The sequence below is a fragment of the Macaca mulatta genome, chromosome 19, assembly GCF_049350105.2.
Source record: "Macaca mulatta isolate MMU2019108-1 chromosome 19, T2T-MMU8v2.0, whole genome shotgun sequence".
NCBI classification, from domain to species: domain Eukaryota; kingdom Metazoa; phylum Chordata; class Mammalia; order Primates; family Cercopithecidae; genus Macaca; species Macaca mulatta.
Window position 1 is genome coordinate 67,309,479 of NC_133424.1, and position 15,726 is coordinate 67,325,204.

The 15,726-nt window shown below is 49.6% G+C and overlaps 1 protein-coding gene and 1 long non-coding RNA gene across 6 annotated transcripts in view; both read left to right on the plus strand.

The window, feature by feature from the left end:
- Window positions 1-15,726, plus strand: part of NLRP2 (NLR family pyrin domain containing 2) — a 31,837-nt gene that overhangs the window by 12,867 nt on the left and 3,244 nt on the right. For all 5 annotated transcript variants that reach the window (XM_077976033.1, XM_077976032.1, XM_077976034.1 and 2 more), the window contains 7 exon segments: window positions 3,391-3,459; window positions 4,088-5,657; window positions 6,923-7,093; window positions 8,989-9,153; window positions 12,799-12,969; window positions 13,275-13,445; window positions 15,422-15,592. In XM_077976033.1, coding sequence (XP_077832159.1) covers window positions 3,391-3,459; window positions 4,088-5,657; window positions 6,923-7,093; window positions 8,989-9,153; window positions 12,799-12,969; window positions 13,275-13,445; window positions 15,422-15,592 — 2,488 coding nt within the window.
- LOC144337356 (uncharacterized) lies at window positions 39-2,952 on the plus strand. Its single transcript, XR_013410397.1, has 4 exons — window positions 39-221; window positions 1,480-1,661; window positions 2,064-2,551; window positions 2,840-2,952. It is a non-coding gene; the product is annotated as an uncharacterized LOC144337356 (long non-coding RNA).

Genomic DNA, 15,726 nt, shown 5'->3' on the forward strand with positions numbered 1-15,726 from the left:
TTCTTGCTGCTTTCTCCTGTTCCTTTTAAGAACCCTGTCTCTTTCCGATCTTTACTCCACTATTCTTAATCTGCCCACTGTCTCCTAGAGAATTCCAACCTCCCTTCCGTAAGCATAGCGGGAAGAACAAACGTTGCGGAGAATTAGAACCAGTCTGTAGAAAGTTAGGAGCATGGTGCAGGTTTGTTTTTGTTTTGAGATGGAGTTTCTCTGTCGCCCAGGCTGGAATGCAGTGGTGCGATCTCTGCTCACTGCAACCTCCACCTCCCAGGTTCAAGCGATTCTCCTGACTCCTGCCTCAGCCTCCTGAGTAGCTGGGATTGCAGGTGCCTGCCACCACACCCAGCTAATTTTTTTTTTTTTTTTTTGAGACGGAGTCCCGCTCTGTCTCCCAGGCTGGAGTGCAGTGGCGTGATCTCAGCTCACTGCAAGCTCCGCCTCCCGGGTTCACGCCATTCTCCCGCCTCAGCCTCCCAAGTAGCTGAGACTACAGGCGCCCGCCACCACGCCCGGCTAGTTTTTTGTATTTTTAGTAGAGAAGGGGTTTCACCATGTTAGCCAGGATAGTCTCGATCTCCTGACCTCGTGATCCACCCGCCTCGGCCTCCCAAAGTGCTGGGATTACAGGCGTGAGCCACCGCGCCCGGCCTTTTTTTTTTTTTTTTGAGACGAAGCCTTGTTCTTGTCATCCAGGCTGGAGTGCAGTGGTATCATCCCTGTTCACTGCAGCCTCCGCCTCCCAGGTTCAAGTGATTCTCCTACCTCAGCCTCCCAAGTAGCTGGGATTACAGGTGCACGCCACCAAGCCCAGCTAATTTTTTCTTTTTTTATATTTTTAGTAGAGACAGGTTTCACCATCTCAGTCAGGCTGGTCTCGAACTCCTGACCTCAAGAGATCTGCCCCCTTCAGCCTCCCAAAGTGCTGGGATCACAGGCATGAGCCACAGCACGCGGCCTTCTTTAAATTCTTTACAAGTTGACAGGTGGCCAGGCACGGTAGCTCACACCTGTAATCTCCCAGCACTTTGGGAGGCTGAGGCGGGTGGATCGTGAGTTCAAGAGATTGAGACCATCCTGGCCAACATGGTGAAACCCTGTCTCTACTAAAAATACAAAAATTAGCTGGGTGTGGTGGCGTGTACCTGTAGTCCCAGCTACTCAGAAGGCTGAGGCAGGAGAATCCCTTGAACCTGGGAGGCAGAGGTTGTAGTGAGCTGAGATCGTGCCGCCGTACTCCAGCCTGGTGATAGAGCGAGACTCCGTCTCAAAAAAAATTGACAGGTATAAATGTATTTATGGTACATTGTTCAGACAACTTTAAACAACTCAGAAAATTGAGTCTTACGGGTAGGTGACTTGTCTGAGCTGACTTTGTGATCAGGTTTTTTCTGGGTTTTTTCTGGAAATGGAGTCTCACTGTGTCATGCAGGCTGGAGTCCAGTGGCTCGATCTCGGCTCACTGCAATCTCTGCCTCCCAGGTTCTAAGGGATGTTTCTGCCGCAGCCTCCCCAGGTATGGGACTACTAGGTGCCCACCACTATGCCTGGCTAACTTTTGTGTTTTTAGTACAGATAGTCTCCCCAGGGTAGCCAGGTTGGTCTGGAACTCCTAACCTCAAGTAATCTGCCTACCTGGGTCTCCCAAAGTGCTAGGATTACAGGTGGGAGCTACCACACCCAGCCTGTGATCAGTTTAAGATCAGCCTTGCTTACTCTCATGTTCCCTTTTATCTTCCTGGTAGCATTTTTGTTTTGTCTTCAGAGTTTCTCCCTTGTCGCCCAGGCTGGAGTGCAATGGCGTGATCTTGGCTCACCACAACCTCCACCTCCCAGATTCAAGCGATTCTCCTGCCTCAGCCTCCCAAGTAGCTGGGATTATAGGTGCCCACCACCACATCTGGCTAATTTTTTTTTTCTTTTTTTTTTTTTTCTTCTTCTTCTTTTTTTTTTTTTTTTTTTTTTTTTTGTAGACATAGGGTCTCGCCGTGTTTGTCAGGCTGGTCTCAAACTCCTGACCTCAGGTGATCCACCTGCCTCGGCCTCCCAAAGTGCTAGGATTACAGGTGTAAGCCACTGTACCTAGCCCACATTGACTTTTGATAGAGCAAGTATTTCTTGTTATGGCTCTGTAGAATACAGGTGAGTAACTTGGTTGAAGGAATTGTTTGCCCTGTTCATCTCTCTAGACGTGGCCAATGTCATTCCCAGCACACAATCTCGACAAAGAATTCCAGTGAGACTGGGGGGGCACTGTGGAGCCTGCTGTCTGTCATGCTTCAGCAGGAAATGGGGGTGAATAGTGCTTGGTGGCACGACGGGTAAAGAAATTTATCAAGACAATTGTATGTAAAGAAAGGCAGATTTATTGGAGAAAGTAGGAGAAGACATTGGCAGACCACAGCAGGCAGGCTGTCACGGGAGAAACTCACTGCCAGGAGACCACAGCTTCCTGCAGATTTTATAGAATAGGGCTTGGGCTGATTGATAAGGTCAAGTCAACAGGCGGTTTAACTTGCCATCTTCCTTCAGCAGACATGTTTGATAAACTGAGGCGTTTCATGGCAAGCAGGGAGTTTGTGAGCAGCTGTGTGTGTGATCTGGTCAGGAAGCCTAAACATCTTGGACCATATCTCCTGGACCATAAAAGCAGACCTGGCCCGGCACAGTGGTTCACACTGTAATCCCAGCACTTTGGGAGGCTGAGGTGGGTGGATCACCTGAGGTCAGTAGTTCTAGACCGGCCTGGCCAACATGACGAAACCCCGTCTCTACTAAAAATACAAAAATTAGCCAGACGCAGTGGCGCATGTCTGTAATTCCAGCTACTCGGGAGGCTGAGGCAGGAGAATCACTTGAACCCGGGAGGCGGAGGTTGCAGTGAGCCAAGATTGCGCCACTGCATTCCAGCCTGGGCAACAGTGAGACTGTCTCAAAAAAAAAAAAAAAAAAAAACCTATAGCTGACCTGTTTCCTCTTGTTTGTATGTTCTAAACCATGGAAGAAAGCTTGTGTTTTTGAGATGGAGTATTGCTCTGTTGCCCAGGCTGGAGCGCTGGATCTCTTACTGCAACCTGGCGTCTCTCAGCCTCCCAAGTAGCTGTGCACCACTACGCCTGGCTACTTTTTGCATTTTTAGTAAAGATGGGGTTTCTCTGTTGGCCAGGCTGGTCTGGAGCTCCTGAGCTCAAGTGATCCGCCCACCTCAGCTTCCCAAAGTGCTGGGATTAGAGACATGAGCCGTCACACCTGGCCGGAAAACATATTTGTAGCTCACTTGCTTTATCTGTTTCTCCAGCTGGTCCTGTCAGCTTCACTTCTTTTCCCTCATTGGGACTCCACAGGAAATACACCTGATTTTGTGTCACGTTCACATGAGTTTGTATTTTGTAGAGTGCACAGAAACAGAGGAAGACGTCGCCGTCCTGACTGAAGTCTTCAAAGTCAAAGGAGAAAAGTCAGGTCTGTACTGTATCTTCCTGCAGTGAGGTTGGGATCAGGTTTCTCTTTATAAACTTGAAGCCCTCTTAACTTTCCTATGTAACACAAAGCGTGTATGTATGTATGTGTGTATATATGTATGTATTGAGACACAGTTTCACTCTTGTTGCCCAGGCTGGAGTGCCATGGCATGATCTCTGTTCACTGCAACCTCCGTTTCCCAGGTTCAAGCAATTCTGCCTCAGCCTCCCGAGTAGCTGGGAATACAGGCGTGCTCCACCACACCCAGCTAACTTATTTTTTTTTTTTTTTTTTTTTTTTTTTTTGAGACGGAGTCTCACGCTGTTGCCCAGGCTGGAGTGCAGTGGCGCGATCTTGGCTCACTGCAAGCTCCACCTCCTGGGTTTACGCCATTCTCCTGCCTCAGCCTCCTGAGTAGCTAACTTATTTTTTAGTAGAGACAAGGTTTCTTCATGTTGGTCAGGCTGGTCTTGAACTCCCAACCTCAGGTGATCGGCCTGCCTCGGCCTCCCAAAGGGCTGGGATTACAAGTGTGAGCCACCGCGCCCAGCCAACACAAGACGTTTTGTTGTTCTGGTGTTCCCTATGGATAACTGATTACATCCTCTCCCTTCCCTCCTCACCAAAGATAACGAGGATAGGTACAGGCTTATACTGAAGACGAAGTTCCGGGAGATGTGGCAGAGCTGGCCTGGAGACAGCAAAGAGGTCCATGTTATGGCTGAGAGATACAGGATGCTGATCCCATTCAGCAACCCCAGGGTGCTTCCCGGGCCCTTCTCACACACAGTGGTGCTGCACAGTCCTGCAGGCCTTGGGAAAACCACGCTGGCCAATAAACTAATGCTGGACTGGACAGAGGACAACCTCATCCAGAAATTCAAATACGCTTTCTACCTCAGCTGCAGGGAGCTCAGCCGCCTGGGCCCGTGCAGTTTTGCACAGATGGTCTTCAGGGACTGGCCTGAACTGCAGGATGACATTCCACACATCCTAGCCCAAGCACAGAAAATCTTGTTTGTGATTGACGGTTTCGATGAGCTGGGAGCCCCACCTGGGGCGCTGATCCAGGACATCTGCGGGGACTGGGAGCAGCAGAAGCCGGTGCCGGTCCTCCTGGGGAGTTTGCTGAAGAGGAAGATGTTACCCAAGGCAACCCTGCTGGTCACCACGCGGCCCAGGGCCCTGAGGGACCTCCGGTTCCTGGCAGAGCAGCCCATCTACATAAGGGTGGAGGGGTTCCTGGAGGAGGACAGGAGGGCCTATTTCCTGAGACACTTTGGAGATGAGGACCAAGCCATGCGTGCCTTTGAGCTGATGAGGAGCAACGCGGCCCTGTTCCAGCTGGGCTCGGCGCCCGCGGTGTGCTGGATCATGTGTACGACTCTGAAGCTGCAGATGGAGAAGGGGGAGGACCCGGCCCCCACCTGCCTCACCAGCACGGGGCTGTTCCTGCGCTTCCTCTGCAGCCAGTTCCCGCAGGGCGCACAGCTCCGGGGCGCGCTGCGGGCGCTGAGCCTCCTGGCCGCGCAGAGTTTGTGGGCGCAGATGTCCGTGCTCCACGGAGAGGACCTGGAAAGCGCTGGGGTGCAGGAGTCCGACCTCCGCCTGTTCCTGGACAGAGACATCCTCCGCCAGGACGGAGTCGCCAAAGGCTGCTACTCCTTCATCCACCTCAGCTTCCAGCAGTTTCTCACTGCGCTGTTCTACGCCCTGGAGAAGGAGGAGGAGGAGGACAGGGACGGCCATGCCTGGGACATTGGGGACGTGCAGAAGCTGCTTTCCAGAGAAGAAAGACTCAAGAACCCCGACCTGATCCAGGCAGGACGCTTCTTGTTCGGCCTGGCTAATGAGAAGAGAGTCAAGGAGTTGGAGGCCACCTTTGGCTGGCGGATGTCACCAGAGATCAAACAGGAATTGCTGCGATGCGACGTAAGTCGTAAGAATGGACATTTCACTGCGGCAGACCTGAGGGAGCTCCTCTGCTGTCTGTACGAGTCTCAGGAGGACGAGCTGGTGAAGGAGGTGATGGCTCAGTTCAAAGAAATATCCCTGCACTTAAATGCAGTAGACATTGCGCCGTCTTCATTCTGCTTCAAGCACTGTCAAAACTTGCAGAAAATGTCACTGCAGGTGATAAAAAAGGAGACGCTCCCGGAGAATGTCGCTGCGTCTGAATCCAACGCTGAGGCTGAGAGGTAGGAACCTTTCACTCGACCGGTCGTTTAACCTCATCCCATGCGCCCTTAGGAAGAGGCCAGAGCCTCCTATGTGCTGTGGCTTAGGCTCAGGAATTCCCTCTTTTTGGACTCTTTTTTTTTTTTTTTTTTTTTTTTTAAGACGGAGTCTTGCTCTGTCACCCAGGCTGGAGCGCAGTGGCACGATCTTGGCTCACTGCAACCTCTGCCTCCCGGGTTCAAGCGATTCTCCTGCCTCAGCCTCCTGAGTAGCTGGGACCTGTCACCATGCCCGGCTAGTTTTTGTATTTTTAGTAGAGACAGAGTCTCACCATGTTGGCCAGTCTGGTCTTGAACTCCTCCTGACCTCAGGTGATCCACCTGCCTCAGCCTCCCAAAGTGGGAATACAGGCATGATTCACCGCGCCCGGCCCAAATATCTATTTTTTAAGGCAGGGTCTTGCTCTGTTGCTCAGGCTGGAGTACAATGGTGCAATCATAGCTGACTGCAGCTTCAAACTTCTGGGCTCAAGTGAAGCTCCTGGGTACCTAGGATGACAAGTATTAGGTGTGCACCATCGTGCTCAGCTAACTTAAGTGACTTTTTTTTTTGAAAGAGAATCTCACTATGTTGCCCAGGCTGGTCTTGAACTGGGATCACAGACATGAGGTACCATACACCCTGCCTAAATATTTTTTATTGACATGTATATTCACGATTTTTTTTTTTTTTTTTTTTTTTTTGGTGACAGCGTTTCACTCTTTTGCCCAGGTTGGAGTGAAGTGGCCCAATCTCAGCTCACTGCAACCTCCACCCCACCAGGTTCATTGATTCTCCTGCCTCAGCCTCACGAGTAGCTGGGATTACCTCCACCCACAACCACGCCCGGCTAATTTTTGTACTTTTAGTAGAGACAAGGTTTCACCATGTTGGCCAGGCTGGTTTCGAACTCCTGACCTCAGGTGATCCCACCGCCTCAGCCTTACAAAGCACTAGGATTACAGGCATGAGCCACCGTACCCGGCCTGTATTCTTTTATCAGTGATGTGCTTAGCATTTTAACTTATTTTTACCCTCTGTTGGATTTTTGTGTAAGAGTAGGTTCTTTCTTCTGTGATGCTTCTTGGCTGTTGAGTTGTCTGATGGTGGTGCCAAAAGATTAAATGGTCCAGCTTTCAGTTATACTTATTTCTACTTATTTGTTAGGGGTATATGCCCAGAGAAACCCTAAATACTTCAGCCATGATGAACCTACATTGATGTAACCCCTTTCTCTTCCCTGTAGATCCCAGGATGATCAGGACATGCTTCCTTTCTGGACGGACCTTTGTTCCATATTTGGCTCAAATAAGGATCTGATGGGTCTAGAAATCAATAATAGCTTTCTGAGTGCCTCCCTAGTAAAGATCCTGTGTGAACAGATAGCCTCTGACAACTGTCATCTCCAGAGACTGGTGTAAGTAGACACTAATTCATGAACTAAAATCCTAAGGGTGTGAAAATGTTACAATTTTAATATTGGAACAATATTCAAATTCCTGTCATAGACTTTTTTGAGATGGAGTCTCACTTGACGCCCAGGCTGGAGTGCTGGAGTGCAGTGGCACAATCTCGGCTCACTTGCAAGTTCCACCTCCCATTCTCCTGGTTCAGCCTCCCAAGTAGCTGGGACTACAGGCGCCCACCACCATGCCCAGCTAATTTTTTGTGTTTTTAGTAGAGACGGGTTTTCACTGTGTTAGCCAGGATGATCTCAATCTCCTGACCTCGTGTTCTGCCTGTCTTGGCCTCCCAAAGTGCTGGGATTACAGGCGTGAGCCACCGCACCCGGCCCGTAGACTCTTAAGTGCTGAAGACACAGAGAATTGAGAGTCCTGTCCTTAAATTTGTCTCGTGGGATAATCGTAGAAAGTAATTTTTAGGGGTCGGGCACAGTGGCTCACACCTGTAATTCCAACACTTCGGGAGGCCGAGGCAGACAGATCACTTGAGGTCAGGAGTTCCAGACCAGCCTAGCCAAGATGGCAAAACCCCGCCTCTACTAAAAATACAAAAATTATCCGGGCGTGGTGGCGGGCGCCTGTAATACCAGCTACTTCGGAGGCTGAGGTAAGAGTCACTTGAGTCCGGGAGGTGGAGTTCGCATGCAGTGAGCCGAGATCGTGCCACTGCGCTCCAGCCTGTGCGACAGAGTGAGACTCCATCTCAAAAAAAAAATCTATATAAAGATTTAAAATAAAAAAATTAAACATGGAAAAAATAGCCTAAATATATTGAGCCCCTAGTTTCTATTTAAGTACAACATAGGTATATGGAGGGGTGGCCTGCCCTCCACACCTGTGGGCCTTTCTCCTTAGGTAAGGAGAGACTTGAGAAAAGAAATGAGAGGCCGGGCGCGGTGGCTCACGCCTGTAATCCCAGCACTCTGGGAGGCCGAGACGGGCGGATCACGAGGTCAGGAGATCGAGACCATCCTGGCTAACACGGTGAAACCCCGTCTCTACTAAAAATACAAAAAACTAGCCGGGCGAGGTGACGGGCACCTGTAGTCCCAGCTACTCGGGAGGCTGAGGCAGGAGAATGGCGGGAACCCGGGAGGCGGAGCTTGCAGTGAGCTGAGATCCGGCCACTGCACTCCAGCCTGGGCGACAGAACAAGACTGTCTCAAAAAAAAAAAAAACCAAAAAAAGACACAGAGACAAAGTATAGAGAAAGAAAAAGTGGGCCCAGGGGACCGGCGCTCAGCTTACAGAGGACCCACGCCGGCACCTGTCTCTGAGTTCCCTTAATATTGATTGATAATTATCTTTACCATCTTAAGGGAGTGGCTGGACAATAGGATCATTGTAGGGAGGAAATCAGCAGTAAGACATGAACAAAGATCTCTGTGACATGAATAAGTTTAAAGGAAAATGCTGTGCCTTGAGATGCATATGCAAATATCTCCATAAACCTTTTAGCAGCATTTTCAGCCTATCACATGGGGAGAAACCTTGGACAATACCTAGCTTTCCTAGGCAGAGGTCCCTGCGACCTTTGGCCATGTACGTGTCCCTGGGTAGTTGAAATTAAGAGAATGGTGATGACTTTTAACCAGCAAGCTGCTTCAGGCACTTGTTTAACAAAGACACATCCTGCACAGCCCAAAATCCATTAAACCTTGAGTCACCACAGCACATGTCTATTGCAAGGACAAGGTTGGGGGTAGGGTCACAGATTAACAGCATCTCAAATACAGAACGAAATGGAGTCTCTGATGTCTACTTTTTCTGTATAGACACAGTAACAGGCTAATCTCTTTCTTTTCCCCACAGGTATAGACACTCAAGATTTCACTTTTGTTTTCCCTAGGTTCAAAAACATTTTCCCAGCTGATGCTTATCGGAACCTCTGCCTAGCTCTTCGAGGTCACAAGACTGTAACGCATCTGACCCTTCAAGGCCCTGACCAGAAGGATATGCTTCCTGCATTGTGTGAGGTCTTGAGACACCCAGAATGTAACCTGCGATATCTCGGGTATATCTCTTCATCGTTAAAATCCTTCGTCCTACGAACAGCTACCACAAGCTTATGTGGCAATTTTGTGTAAATGAGAAAAAGTTTGTTATTCTGACTAGAAACAGTACTAAAGGCAGATGACCCAGGAGACAGCATGGGCTGAACTTGAGTTTCTACCTGCCTTGAGCAGTAAACAACCTGGACAACCATACGTGAGGACCCTGAATCTGAGGAAATTCCCAGAATCTTTATCTTTTTTTTTGTTTTTTAGATGAAGTCTTGCCCTGTTGCCCAGGCCGAAGTACGATGGCACAATCTTGACTCACTGCAACCTCTGCCCCTCGAGTTCAAGTAATTCTGCCTCAGCCTCGCAAGTAGCTGGGATTACAGGCACCCACCACGCCCGGCTAACTTCTGTGCTTTTAGTAGAGACTGTTTTGGCACATTTGCCAGGCTGGTATTGAACTCATGACCTCAGGTGACCTGCCCCCTCTCAGGCTCCCAAAGTGCTGGGATTATAGGCGTGAGCCACTGTGCCCAGCCAGAATCCTTATGTTCCCTTTTTTTTTTTTTGAGATGGAGTCTTGCTCTGTCTCCCAGGCTGGAGTGCAATGGTATGATCTCAGCTCATTGCAACCTCTACCTCCTGGGTTCAAGTGATTCTCCTGCCTCAGCCTCCTGAGTAGCTGGGATTACAAGCACGCGCCACCATACCTGGTTAATTTTTGTATTCTTAGTAGAAATGGGGTTTTATCACATTGGCCAGGCTGGTCTCGAACTCATGACCTCAGGTGATCCATCCTCCTCGGCCTCCCAAAGTGGGGCGTGAGCCACCGTGCCCAGCCCAGAATCTTTAGCTTCTGTCAGAGATCATTCACCATGGTTCATGCTTCTGCTGTATGATGATTCAGAATACCGGCTATTGACATTTTTCAAGCAAGATCCCTTCAGGAACATCGAGTTCCCCCTTTTCTGTTAGTCCTCTGGTTTGAGAGCTCTCCCCTTGGGAAGCTCTCCACGTGGCTGCCCAGGTGATGGGAACCATCATGTGTCATGGGGTTCCGTGGAGCCTCACTTGGCCACACTGGCATAGTAGGTGGTCACTGGCCTCATTGTTCCCCTGGGCCAGGCACAGTAGGTCACGTCTGTGATGCCAGCACTTGGGGAGGCTGAGGCCGTGAATCACTTGAAGTCAGGAGTTAGAAACCAGCCTGGTTAACATGGTGAAACCCCGTCTCTACTAATAATACAAAAATTAGCGAGGCGTGTTGGCACACGCCTGTGGTCCCAGTTACTCAGGAGGCGGAGGCAGGAGAATCATTTAAACCTGAGAGGCGGAGGTTGCAGTGAGCTGAGATCTCACCACTGCACTCCAGCCTGGTCAACAGTGCGAGACTATCTCCAAAAAAAAAAAAAAAATCTTGACCGGGTGCGGTGGCTCATGCCTGTAATCCCAGCACTTCAGGAGGCCAAGGTGGGTGGATCACTTGAGGTCAGGAGTTCAAGACCAGTCTGGCCAACATGGTGAAACCCCATCTCTACTAAAAGTACAAAAATATTAGCCGGGCATGGTGGCAGGCGCCTGTAATCCCAGCTACTCGTGGGGGCTGAGGCAGGAGAATTGCTTGAACCCAGGAGGCAGAGGTTGCAGTGAGCCAAGATCACGCCATTGTACTCCAGCCTGGGCAACAGAGCAAAACTCCATCTCGAGGGTAAAAAAAATTGCTCTGGCTCTACTGATAATGATCCTAGGCTGCTTAATGGGATCTTCTTGTCAGTTGAATGGGATACTGTACGTCTCACAGGTATTTGAAGGTTGAAATGAAACCAGATCCAAGCCCATGTATTCAATAGTGGCTGCTGTCGTCACTAACCACTACAATTACCCTCTTTTCTTTGTTACATGAGAATAATGGGGTATAGGGTGAGGGGGAACATCGAGTAAATTAAAGATGTGGGTCACTAATCTATTTTTTTTCTCGAGATAGTCTTGCTCTGTCTCCCAGGCTGGAGTGCAGTGCCACAATCTTGGTTCACTGCAACCTCGGCCTCCCAGGTTCAAGTGATTCTCCTGCCTCAACTTCCTGAGTAGCTGGGATTACAGGCACCCAGCTGTATTTTTGTATTTCTAGTAGAGACAGGGTTACGCCATGCTGGTGGCCAGGGTGGTCTCAAACTCCTGACCTCGGGAATCCCCCACGCCCAGCTAATTTTTTTATGTCTTTAGTAGAGATGGGGTTTCACCATGTTGGCCAGGCTGGTCTCGAACTCCTGACCTCAAGTGATCCACCTGCCTTCCAAAATGCTGGGATTACAGCCACGTGCCACCCTGCCCAGCTAATTCTTGTATTTTTAGGAGAAACGGGGTTTTATCATGTTGTCCTGCCTGGTCTTAAACTCCTCGCCTCATGATCTACCTGCCTTGGCCTGCCAAAGTACTGGGATCACAGGCATGAGCCACCATGCCCAGCCACTCATTTCTTACGAATTTATTCTAACACATTTTCCGGATGAACACAGAGCACCTTGAAACGTAGGTTAGTGGACTGGGCATGGTGCCTCATACCTGTAATCCCAGTACTTTGGGAGGCCTAGGCTGGTGTATCACTTGAAGTCAGGAGTTTTTGTTTGTTTTGAGATGGAGTCTTGCTCTGTCACCCAGGCTGGAGTGCAGTGGAGTGATCTTGGCTCACTGCAACCTCCACCTCCTGGGTTCAATTCTCTTGCCTCAGCCTCCTGAGTAGCTGGGACTACAGGCATGTGCCACCACACCCAGCTAATTTTCGTATGTTTAGTAGAGCTGGGGTTTCTCGAACTCCTGACCTCGTGATCTGCCCGCCTCGGCCTCCCAAAGTGTTGGGATTACAGGTGTGCGCCATTGCCCTGGCCAAAGTTAGGAGTTTGAGACCAGGCTGGCCAACATGGTGAAAACCCGTCTCTACTAAAAATACAAAAATTAGCCAGGCAAGATGGCACGCGTCTGTAATCCCAGCTACTCGGGAGGCTGAGACAGGAGAATTGCTTGAATCCAGGAGGCAGAGGTTGCTGTGAGCTGAGATTATGCCACTACACTCCAGCCTGGGTGACACAGCATAATTCCCTTTCAAAAAACCAAACAATGAAACATAGGTTAGTGGACTCTGCATCCAACATTTGAGTCAGGTTGACTGAGGCTCATGTATTTCCAGCTGATTCCTGGACAATGCTGATGCCACTGGTCTGGGGACCATCCTTTGACAATCACTGCTCCAGATAATTCAAGTCGGGGTGTAACATAACCAGTGAGATATAAATCAAAGATGATTCCGTGGTTAGATTCTCAAGAATAACGTATTCCGCTGGGCACGCTGGCTTACGCCTGTAATCCCAGCACGTTGGGAGACCAAGGCAGGTGGATCGCCTGAGGTCAGGAGGTCGAGACCAGCCTGACGAACGTGGAGAAACCCCGTCTCTACTAAAAATACAAAATCAGCCAGGCGTGGTGGTGCATGCCTGCAATCCCAGCTACTCGGGAGGCTGAGGCAGGAGAATCACTTGAACCCGGGTGGCGGAGGTTGCTATGAGCCGAGACTGCCATTGCATTCCAGCCTGGGCAACAAGAGTGAGACTCCGTCTCAAAAAAAAAACAAAAAAACAAAAAACTTGTTCCCATTTCTCCCACAGGCTGGTGTCTTGTTCTGCTGCCACCCAGCAGTGGGCTGATCTCTCCTTGGCCCTTGAAGCCAACCGGTCCCTGATGTGCGTAAACCTCTCCGACAATGAGCTCCTGGATGAGGGTGCCAAGTTGCTGTACACAACTTTGAGGCACCCAAAGTGCTTCCTGCAGAGGTTGTCGTAAGTCTCTCCTTTTCTTCCAGAGCAGCTGTGGTTTCGATCGGGGGCCATAGACGGGGCGTGGTCACGCCTGACTTGGCTGTTTGCAACCTCTCGCTGATGTGAACAGCTGCTCCCATGTTTAGATCCAGGCCGATGGCTTGTGAATCTTGTTCTCTCCTTCCTGTTCCTTCATAGGATCACCAGCGTGTGACAGAGGGTGGGGCGTTCACAAGAAGGGGCTTTCGGATGCTGGCATTTGGAGATAGCCGAGAAGGTTGAAGTTGGAAATGTCAACCATGTTGCCATTTGTGATTCTTTTGCAGGTTGGAAAACTGTCACCTGACAGAAGCCAATTGCAAGGACCTTGCTGCTGTTTTGGTGGTCAGCCGGGAGCTGACACACCTGTGCTTGGCCAAGAACTCCCTCAAGGATACAGGGGTGAAGTTTCTGTGTGAGGGCCTGAGCTACCCCGAGTGTAAACTGCAGGCCTTGGTGTAAGTCTGCACTGGCTGCGTGTGTGTGTGTGTGTGTGTGTGTACATAGCTGGCTGCCTGTGTGTGTGTGTGTGTATGTACATAGCCCCCCACCTCTGGGTTCTAGTAGGGTGGTTATGAGAACACTTAATTCCTCTAAATGCCCCAAGCGTGATGCTAATGGTTACAACTGGTGAGATCTGGGGAGATGGTGATAGGAAAAAAAGTATAAGTAGTAGTAGTAGTAGTAGTAGTAGTAGTAGTAGTAGTAGTAGTAATATTCTATAGGGATTTGGAGAATGTAGCTGGTTTTCAGGGGTTTTTTTTTCCCTCCTCTTTATGCATGTATTTTAGAGATGGGGTCTCGCTATGTTGCCCAGGCTGGTCTCAAACTCCCGAGCGCAAGAGGTCTGCCTGCCTTGGCCTCCCAAAGTGCTAGGATTACAGGCATGAGCCATCTCGCCCCACGCTGTGTTTTCTCTTAATCTGTGTTCTTAGACCTATCATTGTGTAACATAAATTGCATGCAATTGGTTGTAAATGGAATTCATTTATTTAATGATTTGCAAATCAGGTAGTCTTCTGGGCCATCGTAGGCTCAGACTCCCGACGGAAGCTATTGGAAGCTACATGCTCAATATGATCTTCCTGTCAATACTAAAATCACAGGACAGGTGGCCTGGCACAGTGGCTCACGCCTGTAATCCCAGCACTTTGGGAGGCTGAAGCAGATGGATCATAAGGTCAGGAGTTCAAGACCAGCCTGGCTAATACGTGAAACCCCATCTTTACTAAAAATACAAAATTAGCCAGGCGCGGTGTCGGATGTCTGTAATCCCAGCTACTTAGGAGGGTGAGGCAGAGAATTGCTTGAACCCAGGAGGCGGAGGTTGCAGTGAGCCGAGACTGTGCTCCTGTACTCCAACCTGGGCGTCAGAGCAAGACTGTCTCAGAAAAAAAAAGTTTCTGTACATTCACAAACCTTTAAGATTTGGGGGGATGTTTTCACTCCTCTGTCGTCATGGGCTCCAATCTGCCCTCTATTTCCATGGCCCTTCCAGGTCCTGTGTCCCTCGGCTAGTGGTATGCTTTGCTTGGGACCCAAAGATGTGGGCATTATAGTTCAAATTATAGTTAAGGTTTAGAACTCTATTGAGACAGAAGAAAGAAAACAGAACTTAAGGTGAAATCTGTCTGATAAGCTGTGTTGGTTGGTATCTCAGATCTTACTACCAGATACGTTGGAGTCTGAGCTGGCGTCTTTTGCCTGTAAGACACTACCTCTCTAGCAACTGAATTTAGGAAATAGAATTGTAATCCCAGCACATTAGGGAGGCCAGGATGGGCAGATCATCTGAGGCCGGGAGTTCGAGACCAGCCTGGCCAACATGGTGAAACCCTGTCTCTACTAAAAATATAGAATTTAGCTGGGTGTGGTGGTACACACACACACACACACACAACACGTGTGCATGTCCCAGATATTCGGAAGACTGGGGCATGAGAATCGCGTGAACCCGGGAAGCGGAGGTTGAAGTGAGCCACCATGCCCGCTGAGGATCCTTTTTACTTCTCCAGCTTCTGTTGGCCACCTGCATTCCTTGGCTTGTGGCCCTTCCTCCAGCTTCAGCAGAGCATCTTCAAACATTGCTCTGGCTCCCTTATCACGTCACCTCCTGCTGGCTTTGACTGTCAGCTCCCTCTTACGAGGATCCCTGTGATTTCTGGACCTACCCAAATAAACCAGGATATAAAGCATCTTAAGAAGCTCAGTCACATCTAAGATGCAAGGTCCCTTTTGCTCACAGGTGCCAGAAGTTGGGACTTGGACATCTTGGGGAGGCCATTCTTCTGTCCACCACGCCACCCCATGATTCCATTTCCAGGTCACCGTTGTCTCTTAAGCGTGTCTAAAACCCATGGCTCAGTCGAAGGTGTCTCACACCAGTGAGAACTCACAGGTTCAGGCTTGCTTTCTTCCTGTGGTTGATTTCTAGGCTGTGGAACTGCGACATCACGAGCGATGGCTGCTGCAGTCTCGCAAAGCTCCTCCAAGAAAAATCAAGCCTGTCGTGTTTGGATCTTGGACTGAATCACATAGGAGTTACCGGAGTGAAGGTCCTGTGCGAGGCTTTGAGCAAACCACTGTGCAACTTGAGATGTCTGTGGTGAGTTAACTTATAAGTTCAACTTCCTCTACTTAGACCTTATTGAATCTGTGGCTAACGTGAAGCAATCAGTGAAACCGGTAATTGAGAGGACTCGGATAGAGTCAACCGAGCTTTCACTAAGGTAGTTAAAG